The sequence below is a fragment of the Mercenaria mercenaria genome, chromosome 2 (genome assembly GCF_021730395.1).
Source record: "Mercenaria mercenaria strain notata chromosome 2, MADL_Memer_1, whole genome shotgun sequence".
Lineage (NCBI taxonomy): Eukaryota > Metazoa > Mollusca > Bivalvia > Venerida > Veneridae > Mercenaria > Mercenaria mercenaria.
In genome coordinates, this window is record NC_069362.1 from 6677823 (window position 1) to 6693090 (window position 15268).

Genomic DNA, 15268 nt, shown 5'->3' on the forward strand with positions numbered 1-15268 from the left:
GTCACTAACGATATTTGTATTCCAAATTATCTAGACTATAAGTATGCACAGTTTAACCTGGCATCCTCTGAAATAGCATAAAATGCATAATACCGGTATTGTCTCGAAGAAGTTCTGACTTCTCGGCACAGGATCCCAAAACTCCCACCTATACCTATATTGCATTTATCAGGGCTAGGTGTGTGTGCATGTAATCAGATTTTCTCGAAAGTTTTGTCTGCAATGGATTTAATGCAGAATTTGTCTTGCAACTTTTATCCACCTTAAAATAAAACCCATAAGAAGATCTTTTGGAAACACAGGATGCAACTAAGTAAAATGATAGCAGATTCTATTTGACTGAGTCTATTCGTGAGAGGTTAAGATCTGTACAACATTCTTCACGCCCACAAACACTGGCCTTATCGGATTTTGTACATAAATGATGTTTCCTGGCTTATGGATCTGGACCTGGAGACAACCCTATGTAACTTTATATCGATTAAATCATTATACATTTCTTTATAGTTTTAGCTTGCACTCAAGCACTACCCCCATCTCCCCTCCCTGTCACCCTTTCCAAGAAAAGTCCTTAATCAATGTGTGCTATTTTTACGCAAGTGCATTTGGGTCATAGAGGTGTCATTGTCCTTTCTTTATACCGATTATAGTAATTTAATGAATAGTATGTCATACTGTAACGAACGGTAATCTAAGTTTAAATGTCAAATAGTAAAACTTGACTTAAAGTAATCATATGTAACACAATTTTTCAATGAATACCTCTTTTGATGATGCCTATTAATGGAAAGAATGATGATATACTCTACCAAAAACGACTGACGTTTAATAACATTGGTAATACTTAAACGGCTTTATGTTTATCTCCATTGTTTGTAGTCCAATTTTCCTATCAGGCTGGGATTGAAATAACTTGATTGATTCTGATTATAAATTTGTCAAACTTTGCATATTCCCCTTTAAGAAATCTGACATTACAGGTCAGATTATCTTAGATCATGACAACGATTATTCTTATCAACAATTAGTAATATGCCCTACAATCGTAGTCGTTGCATTTTGTCAATGAACATTTCATTTTTTATTTTTAGAAAGACTCTTGACGAATGAAATACAGTTAAGAGTATAAATTTTGTCTCAGAATCCAGTGTATTCCTTTTTGTAAGTTCTGATATTTTCTTTTATTTTGTCAATTTATACGGTATTTAATGTTAACAATATAAGCATGCAACATTTTAGTGACATCACATATTCGAACTCCTATGATACATATGGATATGAGTTTAACAACGTCATGATTTCGAACATGAAATGTACTGGAAATGAAACAGATATATCAGTATGTCCATCTGACGACTGGGATACAGGCAACGATAACTGCAGCAATTCATATTACCATAGTGTTGGCATTGACTGCTGTGAGTAAATATCGCTTTTATTCTTTTATGAATTTTATAGTTTATATCAATTTCATAAAAATATCATTAGTGTTTTACGAAAGAAAAATCCACTATTTAATCTCTTAGAAAGTTTTGTTTGTGAAATAATTTCAAATGTGCACTAAACCATGCATAAATTACAAAAACATATTTGATATATACATAAAACATAAATGCATGTATATTATAAGTTACAGAACAGGTAGATGAGATTTTTTTTCTTTTAACTGAACAGTAACACCAATACAACTTCAAGGCGGCCGTACCAAAGCTATGGGCCGTGTAGACATACAGCATGAAAATTCATGGGGTACAATATCTAACAACAATTTTGCTGAGAAAAACATACCGGTTATATGTTCCATGTTGGGCTTTAATTATACGAAGTAAGTCAAGTATCTTTGTCTAGCTATCATTACTACATGTACCTTGCAACAGAAATGTTTTAATAAAACAAAAATATAGCAGCAATATGACGGAAATTAAGAAGAAGTTAAAACTATTTTATCTTCCTTATATTGTAATCGGAATACCATCTAACACCACAATATGGCTGAAATGCATGTGTTATCAATATGCATAGTTCATGCGTTTTGTTCTGACTCTCACTCTACTCTCACATGATAGTACTTTTCTTTGATCGTTATAGGAATTTTGCAATGGTAAATAGTACATTTCATAGTAGCAGTAGCAGTGTGTCATGCATACTAATTCAAGATTTGCAATGTTCTGGGCATGAAACGGATTTGCAGCAATGTCAGTCATCTCCTTGGCAACTCACCTCAAATTGCACCTATGACAACACAGTTTCTGTCAGCTGCAGTAAGTCATTCACATTGCAAAACTATTACTAATGTTATAATGATCAAGAGACACATTTTCCTGTACAATGTCAAATATGAAAAGCTACAGAGCTTTTAGGGTGATGTAAGTACCGCTTTAATTGTTTGTTTTCAGTTTGTTTTGTCTAAGGCGTTTTGCGTTTTCATTATGATTATAATTATATGAACCATGATATTTATCATTTTCGGAAGTATCATTGTTATATCTTGACATTTATAGTTTAAATCTTTTTAGGTTCAAGTAACGTCAGAAAGGTCTGAGCATTTATACAGGTCTTTCATTTCTAAATCGAATTATTAGTGAACTATTAGTATAGGTGGATGGTCGTGCGTCCTTCGTCGCGCGTCGACAGCTTTACTTTGACCTTGTCTTCTCTGAAACAATTTGATGGAACTTAATTAAACTCGGTTTGGCTTTTTTGCGGATGGTTCTATACCATTTATTTTTGTTTTCAACAAATTCCATTCCATATAGATTTCGTAGCAACCAAAACAAAATACTTTAAAAATCTTTCCAAAAACCGCAAGGCCTAGGTATGTAGTATTGTCTAAAAGTTTTTTTACCAAATTAATTCAAATCCTACCGATGTGGTCGAAATTAGTCCCGTGTCGGAGTTCACTTGTTTTATGCCTAAGTAAGAAATCCTTGTGTCAAAATTTGTCTAAACTTAGGTTCGCTTGTTTTTACATATGAAAAGCTTTGAAAATGTTGTCTAAAATAGTAATACACCGAGCTGGATATTCAGCATTTATCATTGTTTAGTGGTCCTCTACTAAGTTGTTCAAAGCATGCAATATTCTTGTCTGAAGCTGTAACACACAGGGCTTAGATTTGTAGCATTGTTTTTTTCAGGTGGTCCTTTATACAATTTATTCAGACCTTATCCCCGAGGTCAACATTGGCCCTGTCCATAGGGGTCAGTTGTTTTTATAAACTGATACAGGAAAACCAATAATAAAATTTCTGTCAAAAACCTCAATGCCTACAGCTCAGATATTTGGCAAATAAAATTCTGTAGATGTCTTCTACCAATAAACTGTGTAGCCTTTTGTGTCAAATAAGCGATATAGAGCATTCATGACCCACTTGTTGTCTTGTTGTAATTTTCTAGCATTAATTTTAAGATACCCAAGTTCGACTTTCGGAAGGGGAAAACTGGCGAACAGGTCGTGCAGAATTGTTTTTCAACGAGCAATGGACAGATATATGCCACATTGACAACACTACTTCAGTTCAAACAAGTAATGTTTTGTGCAGGATGATGGGATTAAGCACAGGGTATTATATCATATATTTGTTAGATTTGTTCATGAGCCATAGCAGACTGAATATACACTGGGATGGTAGCTTTTTGACTGTCTGAACGAAAGAACATTTTGATGAATGAAAGTACTTATTCGGTTATTAAAGAATGTTTTCGTATTAAACGTTTGCACTGATTACTTTGAAAATTATTAGTTAGTTTTAAATATTTTCAATAGTGTTGAGTACATGTGTTTAAAAAAACTGCATGGCAATAGTTTCCATTTGCCGGACTAGAACTAAGTTTTTTTGTGTTGTATCAGAAGACGCCATACTGAAAATAATTTTTGATATGACTTTGTTTGTTTATTTGTAAATAAGTAGTTTGTATTTTATATCCGCTGGATATCAAACTTCTTCATTTGCGACGAGAAATGTGTCAAAGACACACAAGGTATGTTTATATTTTCTTACTGACATGTTGATTGATTTGTTCCTGCCTACTGTGTAAATGTGAAAGATTTATTGGGACGATAATCATAGATCTGGTTCGGTACGGCCTTAGTAATGTGAAATTGTGTAATTAGATTGTACCCGTGCTAGATAATTTTAGCGTCAGAGTCGGGCTATTTAGTGTAATGGTCTCACGATCATGCTGATCCTTACATAAATTGTACAATACACAACAAGTTTGTTTCGATTTAAGTTTTGTTCGGCATAAATCAACTAAAACAATGTTAACATTAATTCAACACCCGATTTATAAGTCAGTTATACAACGTGATCAATGGACAGGTTTATGCAGACAAAGCTGAATTTTAACATATTAGTTTAAACGTTACTTTTTCGTCACTCCCCACCCTCCTTTATTTCGTCCGTCCATTTGGAAGGCACACAATCTTGTCAGCGTACTACATTCTACACTTATGGTCGAATTTTCACAAAACTTGATAGCAACGATAGACATAACGAAACGGATGTGTGAGCAAATATTTGCCTTGTTACTGTTTTGAAAGGCTTTTCTGAGTTAATATTGTTTGGAAATTGTTTTAATTATATAACTTTGTCAACTTTCTATTTATCGCTAGTCGCATTTTGATTAAACTTAACAACGATGCTTGTTATAAAATCTATTTGCGCAGTGAACTAGAAGACAGCAAATATATGCGCGAAACAAATACTTTTTGGCCATTCTTTTGTTATATAACGTTGTCAGTATATTTCTCCCTTGATTGCTGGATTTTTATGAAGATTCATGGCAATGATAAATATGATGTGTAGATGCATATATCGTAGTTAGGTTTTGATCTGATGATTTTCCATCAGGCAACTGCCCTTTGATTATTATTGATTTTGAAAGCTTGACGGTACCTGCTGGATTCCGACAAACCTCCACAGCATGAATTGGTAAAACAGTTACATAATATCCTATAAAATGTATTCCAATTAGAATTTCCAGTACGTTTTTAAGCATATTGACAGTTACTTTCACAATATTTTATGTCCTAAAAACTTTCTGCATTTTGATTAACTATTTCTAGATGTTCGGCGTCAACATACAATTTGATAAATTTTCCATTTAGTTTCTGTTTTTATATCTTCTTCAATATCAACAAGTTTAAATGTATTTTACGCAACTCCTATAAAATGCAGTGTTAAGCAAGCGTCTTTGAAACTGCCAAAAATGCACAGCGCGTAGTAATACGTGCATATTCGTTTTGGTACTTTTTATGTAAATCTTATCACCTCTATGTTGTAATTTTTTTTTATATTCTCATTCATTTGTTGCATCTTTATTGTTTAGAACGATTCATACTTTAGACTACGAAAGAAGACAACGTATTTCAGCAGAAATTGATTTTACTCAATTTGTCAGTTTTAACAAAACAAAAATAAACGACTTTACTTTTCGGAACAAAGCAGCATGCAGTAGCTAGCACTTTGTAGTAAGAACGCTTCAAACCCAAATTATTCCGCTTAACGGTAAAAGAAGCATAACACGACATAGAAAGTGGATATTGTTTTCGTTTCCTGATTTATTGTACTATAAAAAATATATTTCAAAATAAAAATCTTCGAATATGACATGCTTTCAAATTCTAATTACTCAAATTGTGTCAGTTTTCAGCATGAATAAGCTAAATATGTTCGAAATAATATACAACCATTGTCATTTAGGGTGGGCGATGTGAGGATTTATGGACCTGGATATCAAACAAGGGTGTGCCCGATGTTGAAGTTACTTTTATAAGGTTGATAAATCTTAATATTGACCGAACTTTAAATGCAACACTCAAAGGCTGCATGTGGTAATTCATTTATTCCAGTTTAATGGTCTTATATTGTTATAACTGAAATATGTTATGAGCACTGCAGAAGGTCAATATGTTGATTATGACCCACCCACGAGTTTGTATTACGTTTTATCATTTTACATGTTAGACAAACTCTCCAAGAAATTAAGTTGGGTTTAAACAAATTATATATCTTTTCGATTGATATATAGAGAATAACGGGCTACTGTATTTTGATGTCAATGTTACCGAGTCGAGACTGATATGCTATGAAAGGAAATGGAGTATCAGCGAACTATTTCCGCCCATATCTGCCGAGCCTGCTTCAACTTAGACAATGTTTATTCACTTTCTGATATCCTTATAAAAATAACAAAAGCAAACAATAACTCCTACCTGCATGAAACTATAACATATCATCTTGAATAAATAAAATAGAGAAAAGTGGAAGCTTCTCAGGTCGCCCAACACGACAAAAACGAAAATGTTGCAGGCTCGGTTTGATTGAGCCTGTTCATGCTACCGTCCACGCCCTCTAGCCCCGGGTTGAGCAGAACTCAACATTTACACATGCTAAAAGTACAAAAATCAATTTAGAGACATCCGCAGATGTATTCGTAAGAACATGCTTTATTTTCACATTTTTAAATTTCCAAGATTATTAATGAAAATAGACACGTTTGCATCTACTTAATAAAAATAAATGCCTTCAATTAGGCATAAATCAAGAAAGCACAATAAGTGAATTGTCCCAAGTGTATAAACACTTATAAGAATCGATCCATGTAAACATTGTGATGGCATGATGTACATTACACAATGACATCATCATTGTTCGATAGAAATGGAGATAGGCAGAGTTAAGGAAATCACAAGTAGATTATAGAATCTGTTTAGAAAAAAGGTCATACATGATTAAACCTGGACTCTATCAAAAATTATTCGGAATGGTACTGATTAAAGGTCTAGTCCGGCAATATGGTCGGGGCTTAACTTTGTTATCAGGTCATTGACGTGATAACAGAACATTATCAGGCAAGTGTTATCGGGCAGTATACATAGTAGTTGCGTTACAGAAACCAGTATAAAATAAACGAAGCCCTCCTCATTGCTTTTCTGTTGTGCAGTGCACCAAGCATGTTACATCGGTATGTGTTTTTATAATGTTTTCAAATTTGTAGGAAAGTACAAATATATTCAGAAACTGGCAGATCTACAAAGGCTGCACAAATAACTTGCGGTGGCAAAGAAAGGGATATCTCGAAATGCAATATAACCACTCAATTTTGTTCAAGTCGATTAGGAGTAAAATGCGGTAAAATATCTACATTAACTTTGATGTCTTACATAATTTAACTACATCTTACATCGTATATATGTAAATTTTGCTTTTTTAAATGTTTGAAAAATATACAAAATGTTAAAAGGTCATCATCAAATACTATCAAAAATAAAATTACTTATTGATTTGGTGTACTAGTATTTAACTGTGTATCCTTTTTCAGGTACTGCTGTAAGACTTATACATGGTCGTACAGACTTCATGGGAACTGTTTCTTTATATGTACATGATCGATGGGAAGCCATTCGCTATATCAACAACATACAAGCGGCCGATGTTGTGTGTCAAATGTTGGGATATAACTTTACAAGGTGTGTCCAAATATTTAAGTTAGGAAAGAGATCTTGTCAGATTAAATGTGCTATATATATCAAGGTATATCATTACAAAGATTTGATTGACTTGCGCTTTGATAATGTACTCACACGTTCTGAGCATTAGCTATATCAAAAAAATTATACTAGACTGCTGCCTCTGTACTGAAACTGTACCATGGTAATCATTAAAAAGATCGTTCTGGTTTGTATCAGAAAGTTCCGGTTCAGTTCCAGTAGTGTCCAAAACAAAGGTGTTAGGGAATACGAAAAGAATATCGAAAAGATTCGCGTTATTTATTGTTTACAGATTTATTAATTTACTTCTATAACTTAAATTTCAATATATACTGTTAGTTGAATTCGATGGAAAATAGTACTTACTGAACCAGGGTATGTAAACATGAAATTAAAACAGAATAGAATAATTTTATTTGCTTCTGTCTGTTTTCTTTCGTATTAGTATTTTAGATCATAGCATAAAAACAGTAATATTACCTGAATTTAAAGACAGTTTAATGTAAACGTACATGTTGAAAGTGCTAGAATAATTAAGACCATCATAACTACTTATCATAATAAGTTTTCCCGTTGATTGATTTTATAACGGTAACCTATCCACTACATGTTTTATCAATTCATTATATCTTCAGATACAAAAATGTTCAATCTAGAGAGGAACTACGCGATTACCGTTCATGTGAATACAACACACCTGAAGGTCTAAACTGTGATTGGGATGAAACAGATATATTTGACTGTCGGAAAAGTTACTGGAATCCGCACAGCAGTTCTTGCAACAATATATATTCTGGTGTAAATTGTCGTATGTAGAAGCTTTTATATTAATTTTTCAATAATTTTGCACTGGAATTATAGATGTATTTCTTTGCACTTGTTTTTGTCCATTCGTACAGGCTCAAATTGTATTAACTGTTATTTTCATACAGTGGAAAATAGGTCATATTGTACGAGAGGCAGTCATTTAGTTTCCAGACTTTGTGAAAATATCTGTAATGCTTAAAAATACAATATGTATTTGTCAGATTCAAATGTCTAAATTTGAACTATGTCTAGTTAATATATAAATTTTGCTGATTTTATTAATAGGTAAAGGTAAATGTTGCTGACTTTATTGATAAGTAAAGGTAAATAAGAATGATTCATACATGAAGAGCAGGACACGCACGGAGAACTTCAAACGTCAAAAGTGACGTAAATTGTTTTATGATCAAAGTATTCTCAATTTTGACTGAATACAGTACGCGGTGCCTGACCACATTTACTCAGTAACTCAGGTTAAGTCAAGCATACATGCCAGTATTCTTCAGCTTACATTTAAATTGATGTTTTAAAGTCGTCAGAGAACTTAATTTCTGCCCGTCGAATATTATGATTTATTTTAGTCTATAAGAATTTTCACTGGTTCTAGGTGCAAATGTAAATATCCGGCCCGTGGTATAGTTTAGGTGGTAACGAGGATCTTTCGAGTTTCCGCAAAGACATGTACCAAAGAGCCGGAAATTTCCATCTGCACATACTTTTTATGATATATTATATTTCTTGCATACCGTATTGTAAAAACAATAGAAGAAATAAGATAAAACGAATGACTTTCTTTTCAGCATTATTTTGCCATAGACATGTATTTAAACGAAGCGCGGGAAATGAACGTCCACAGAAAGACGTCATGACATTTAAACGTGAACAACAACATTTCTTTTTAGTTTCCTTACAGTACTGTGGCGTAACGTTAAGTATTTCTCGTATAATAACCTATTTTGGTTTACGTATACAGTCATGAGAACAAAGAGCAATTTTGTATTTGTTTTCATCCTGTTTTATATAAAAAGTAAAACCTAAGACACGAATCTGCTTCATAAGTGTAGTTCGTTATGATGTCATTTACAGCACGAGTGTCAACTTAGACCCCGGCGTGTAAGCCGGAGTTTTTCCAGCGCGGGTGAAAAACCAAAATCTCCAGCTCGGTATGCAAGAAAATATTTCCCTTTGTATAAATATATAGTTTATTTGCGATGTTAAGAGCTCAGTTCCTGCAATAATACGCCATACCGTTTAATATCAGTATAACGTTCTAATTTTTTCACGTATTTTTCTCGTTAGGCTATGGTTATGCAAATGTTTTATTATTTTTAGTTGCAGCAACTGTCACGTTGCGTTTGTTACATTTTAAAAATTAAATATTAATGTAACTTTGCTCGATACAATAATACATTTCTTCCTAGTACAAAAATGTCAAAATACTTTGTTTATCATTATACCAATAGACTTCTTTTCAGAAACACCTGTCCAACTGACTAATGGGTCAAAGTACCAGTTCGGTCAACTGGAGGTTAAAGAGAATGACACTTGGTTTCCAGTCTGTAGTAATGGCTTTGATCTACATAATGCGCATGTTGTTTGTCGAATGCTCGGTCATAAGCATGTCAAGTAAGAGCTGTAATACTATAAATACATATAGTACACTTACTGATTGACTTGCCGATCAAAAGTCAAGCTATTTGCCCGAGGCCCAAAGGAACGTGAGCTATTGGTTTTAATAATTGACCGACAAAACGTGTAAAAGTGCTTTTATGAGATATCTACAGAAATAAATTTTAATTTTTTGTTTCAGTTATGACTTTAGCCAAGCAAACTCGTGTTGAACAAACGCCTGGTCAAACCACGGACCAGCGATTTTTTTTAACAAGTCATGTAATAATAAACACTTATTGAATGTCTTGCCAGTTAGTAGACAAATCTATTACCCAATGTTTTGACTATTGACCAGCAAGTCATTCAATAACTGTTATATCCCATGATATCAAACAAGGTTTTTGTATCTTTGTTTTCGGCGTAGTTGTATAGCATGGATTTTGACATATATTCTATGGTAATCGGTGAACGGAACAGGTGTGCGCTGAAAAGAAAAACCATATATTACTAAGTCTTAAATGACATTGAATAACAGAAGGTATATATTAAATAGAGGATATCTAGTAGTTTTGTTACCAATAACTAAAACGATTTATTCTTATTAAAAAGTCTTTAGTAATTTATCATCGCAAGAGAAATAAAAAATAAACGTCTTACCCCCTTTGCATACCTCGCTTACAGGTGAATGAGTGGTGGCTGGTTGTAACTAAAGAGTTAGTCAGCCCGGTTTCGCACCATACGCGGTTTCGCACACCCGGTAAATTCATGTTCTTCGTGAAAATAAAACAGAAAATTTAACAATCCTTTGTTATTATTTCACGCAATTGAGCTATTCCCTGCAGTATTTCAGAATCAGCAGAGGACGTCAAATCATTTTGACCTTCTATAGCTGAAAAGATACCTATTGATTATTTACATTTGCTGCTTAGTTGAAATATTTGCAAATGAATCATGTGTTTATATACATGCACATCCAAATGGTTTCTGTCTGTACATCTTGTTTAGTTCTGATTTTTCCATGCGCCAATCATTATTTCCTCTACGCCGTTTGTCTTTTTTAAAGACATTTCTTGTTTCTTTTAGATTTGGCTTTAGCGCAGCAAAATTTAGTGTTGAACTGTAGACCGGTTAATAGTACTAAATATGGACCAGCTTTTTATATAAGGAATCCTGAAAAATATTCATATGTATTGTGTAATATTTGAGACCAAAGTCAATCTTGTGCTAATATAAATATTACTATGTTTCCCCATTTCGTGGCGACATATTTTATTGCCTACGTGGGTTGTCTGTCCACATAAAGCTTATCATCTCCAAACCTTTGGCCGGACTTCAATGTAGGAATAATACACGTTTTTTTGTGTATTAACGTCTGCAGAAGCCCTTGGGATATGTTTGTGACCTCGACCGAAGTTCGGTCACAAACATATCCCAAGGGCTTCTGTAGACGTTAATACACAAAATAAACGTGTATTGTCGCTGTTCTTGCATAAAAAAAACATTACACGACGGCTTTATGTATTGTTTTCATATGTGATGACTTGACGATTCCGGTACATTTTTTATTTACCATTCCTGTTGTTCTTGGAAACGGTAAACATGTTTTAAATATCTGTATCCAGGGCCCAAAAATAAACAACACTATCAAAAGCACATCCTGATGGTTTTAAGTGATTTTTTTATCTCTCGTTATTACAGACCTAAAATTACCAATAATTGTTCATATCATTTCACAATTTGGCGGATGAGTACGATCGTAGTGTCAAGCTTCCAAGCTGTTTATACAAATTCTTCGAGAAATTAGATAAAAACATACCCACTGATACTTACGGAAATCATAAATATGATTCCTAAAAACAAAGAATCGCACAGATAAACACGCGATTCTTTAACATTCACGGTTGTCTACAAAATCTGAATTGACGCCGAGTTCTAAAAGGGGAGTAAACAAGGTAAGAAACGAGTACGAGCATTGTGGGGGCAGCGCATTTGGCGTTAGTTACTGATACAGTAAAACATTTTATGGTTTAGATTGCATCTTTAATGCTTCAAGAACAGGTTTTTATAAAAGAAACAAGACGCAGATACCAGATGTCAATCTGCGAAGAAATATATATACGTCCCTGGGAAAGCATTTCAAAAATAAAAATCGGGTATTAACAGCAGGTGAATTGCCTTGTTTGCACACGATTTTTCTCCCGTTAATACATGGGCGGATTTAGTGAAAAAAGTAGTTTTTATGCAAGAATACAATTTCTTAGTTGTGATCAGTATGTGTGTGTTTATTTTCGGGTTTAACGTCTTTCTCAACAATCTAACGACGGTGTCTACTTGTAGCAGTGAGCACAATGCTTCCTCACTGGAATATCACGCCGTAGACACGTGACACGATATCTCACCCAGTCACATTATACTGACATCGATCTGAATAGATCATGCACTATCCTCTTAATGCTGAGCGCCGAGCGAAGAAGCTACCAATACCAGTTTTTACGTCTTTGGTATGACGCGGCCAGGGATCGAACTTACGATCTCTCGCACTCGAAGCGGGCGCTCTACCACTAGGCTACAGAGGTGGTAGGTATGGTCTGAAATTGTTGTGCATATCGCCGGTGCATCAAGCTAAAATCATATTTTTTGCAAAACTATAGATCATTAAATCTATTTTGAATAAAATCTGTCCGGATTATTTATCCAATGCTCATTTTGGGATTTCAATGAGACTTTATGTGAATGATGAGCAACAAGCCAAGTTGTGCATATGTTATAGGTTTTACGACTGAATTAATATTTACTTTGTTATGGCCAGTTTCAGGTTTCACATAAAGTATGTACATATTTTTGTCCGGACCTTAACTCGTACATCGCTTGCTGGACTTCTTTTATACTATACTATTGATGGTATTTTAATAAAACGTCATAAGAATTGGCAGTAGCAAGCCTGGACTTGTTTTACGATTGATTGAATTTTCATCGAGATTTGGCATAACTTCTTAATACTCCCATTTATTATTTACAGTATCTGCTTCTCAGTATATGTTATCAATTACAATTATATGACGATAATAGATAAAATAGGCAACATAAAACAGAAATATATCTATAAAGAGAATTTCATTTGTTTTAATAACCACTAATGAATGTAAAAAATACTTATGGTATAATCAACTTTAGACAATGAGACCATGTATGTTTGATTCATTTTCTTTGCAGAAACACAACAGCTATTCTGGGATCAATACAAAGACACGGGAATTTTCTTACCGGCTCGTTGCAGTGCACTGGAAATGAAGTTGATATATCAGAGTGTCCTACACGATGGTCAAGCACCACGTGCACGGGCGGAGGTGTAGTCTCAATTGATTGTAGTAAGCTTTTTTGTAGAGTTTATTATAATGATTCATGTTAACCTCGGCACTAACTCGTAAAAATTAATGCTTTGCTTTGTATATAGTCAATAAGAAAAAAAACATGTTATTATGTTAAAAATGAAGGAACAAAATGTTGCAGCAACGGTTAAATATTAACTTAAGGGGATCATATATACCTTCTGTTAGGCGAGAAAATGCTCGATGTAATGCGTAACGTCTGCAAGTTGTGATAACTCATTTTGCAATCCACAAAACTTTCTAAAAATGCTCGAATTTTAAATTCTGACTCGCACTTTTGCATGTTTCCAAGTAATGCTTTTGTCTGAATATTATATGGAAACATTTCCTTTGTCTCTGACTGAAATCGTTTCAATAATAAAGATGTCATTATTCGCAGATTAGGAATATGATATACATAGAATAGAGATACGCAAATACGGTGTTTGAGATGTTACATTAAAATCGGATTGTTAGGATTTATGACCAACAGAAAGTTCCAATTGACATTTGACCAATGACATCGTATGGATGACCAATCAGAACAGAACGCCACTTTAACTGTTTTATATAAATACTTCACCCGAGTATTTTTCATTGTTAAATTAACTTAAATATGAAACTGGGAAAGGTATTATTTTAATGAATATTGTATTTTTATAAACAAACAAATAAGATATACATTTATGTGTGTTATATGTGGAAAATAGCTAAATGAACTTTAATTTGTAGTTAGCTGTCCACTTTATTTTACTCTATCAGCGGGTTTGATGTCCTGAAATTATATCAATAGGGAGAATAATAGAATGTTCAACTTGTAAGTAACAAATAGCAATGCTAATTTTAGAGTAGTGTTAAGAGTGTTTATTACTTCATTTGATACAGAAGTTCTAACAGGCAAATAAGAACTTGATAAGGCGGACATAAAAATATTGCAAATCATGATTTTATAAATTTGATTGCTTGTTTTTTAACACATGTTTCGACAGGTAAAATCACAAATAAACATATTTTTAAACTTATAGATTTTCATTGAAGGGTCCACTGTAAGGTTAAAAGACGGACCAACAGAATACAGAGGCCGAGTGGAGGTTTTCTATAAAGGCAAATGGGGTAATATTTGTCACTACAACAGTGCCAATAATGCCGAAGTCATATGCAGAATGTTAGGATATAATTATGCGTAAGTTTATACGACATCTAGACAAAAGTCGAGCTTTCTTGATATCATTGCAGTTTATATAGTTTGCTATACAACTTACAAAGTAACTAATGTATAAATACATCTAGCCGTTGAAAGATAGATTGGTTGTTTTAATAAAAACAATAAAGCAACAATATTTTCTTTATAGGGGCGCAGCTGTTCATTCCGGACGTTCATATAGAAATATATCAGCAATCAATGGTACATTTACAATCACTAATTTGCGTTGCGTTGGGACCGAATATGATATAACCGAATGTCCTGCTGATGAATGGGAAAATGGAACAAAATGTTACTACAACATGCCTCTTGAAATTGAATGCAGTGAGTAAATGTTCTATTGTTGACTTTTTAAATATATGGACCAGGTTCACTAAAGGTTTTGTTTGTAGAATAAAAAAAAACAGGGTAGGAATAGCAAGAACGCAGATCATTCAAAATAAGATTCATACGGCTGATAAGTATTATTACATAGACAAATAAAACAAACAGACGAAGAGAACAAAACAAATAAATGAGGGTACAAAACGGGGTGCCGCCGCCTTGGAATGGAAGTATTTGTTGAAGAACAAGTTCTTTATTATCAAACATGTTTGACATTAGAGTACGTTTACATATAATTAATGATGTATGTAATACAGAAGGAATAATTTTGTTGATCAAACAGGAAAATGGCCTGCAATACAGAGTTTTAGGGGTAGGGTACTAATTTTTTCATCGTATGATGTGTCTTCTATTAATGAATATATTCAATATTTCTCTATACATGTATTACACTAGGCTTTA

At 33.5% G+C, this 15268-nt stretch overlaps 1 protein-coding gene across 1 annotated transcript in view; it reads left to right on the forward strand.

The window, feature by feature from the left end:
• The window catches only part of LOC128546210 (scavenger receptor cysteine-rich type 1 protein M160-like), a 76038-nt gene that overhangs the window by 19934 nt on the left and 40836 nt on the right, over window positions 1-15268 (forward strand). The window contains exons 17-27 of the mRNA XM_053523783.1: window positions 1240-1418; window positions 1675-1825; window positions 2089-2261; window positions 3407-3560; window positions 7000-7133; window positions 7324-7471; window positions 8128-8300; window positions 9775-9925; window positions 13124-13278; window positions 14317-14461; window positions 14631-14806. Coding sequence (XP_053379758.1) covers window positions 1240-1418; window positions 1675-1825; window positions 2089-2261; window positions 3407-3560; window positions 7000-7133; window positions 7324-7471; window positions 8128-8300; window positions 9775-9925; window positions 13124-13278; window positions 14317-14461; window positions 14631-14806 — 1739 coding nt within the window. The remainder of the gene's footprint in view (window positions 1-1239; window positions 1419-1674; window positions 1826-2088; window positions 2262-3406; window positions 3561-6999; window positions 7134-7323; window positions 7472-8127; window positions 8301-9774; window positions 9926-13123; window positions 13279-14316; window positions 14462-14630; window positions 14807-15268) is intronic.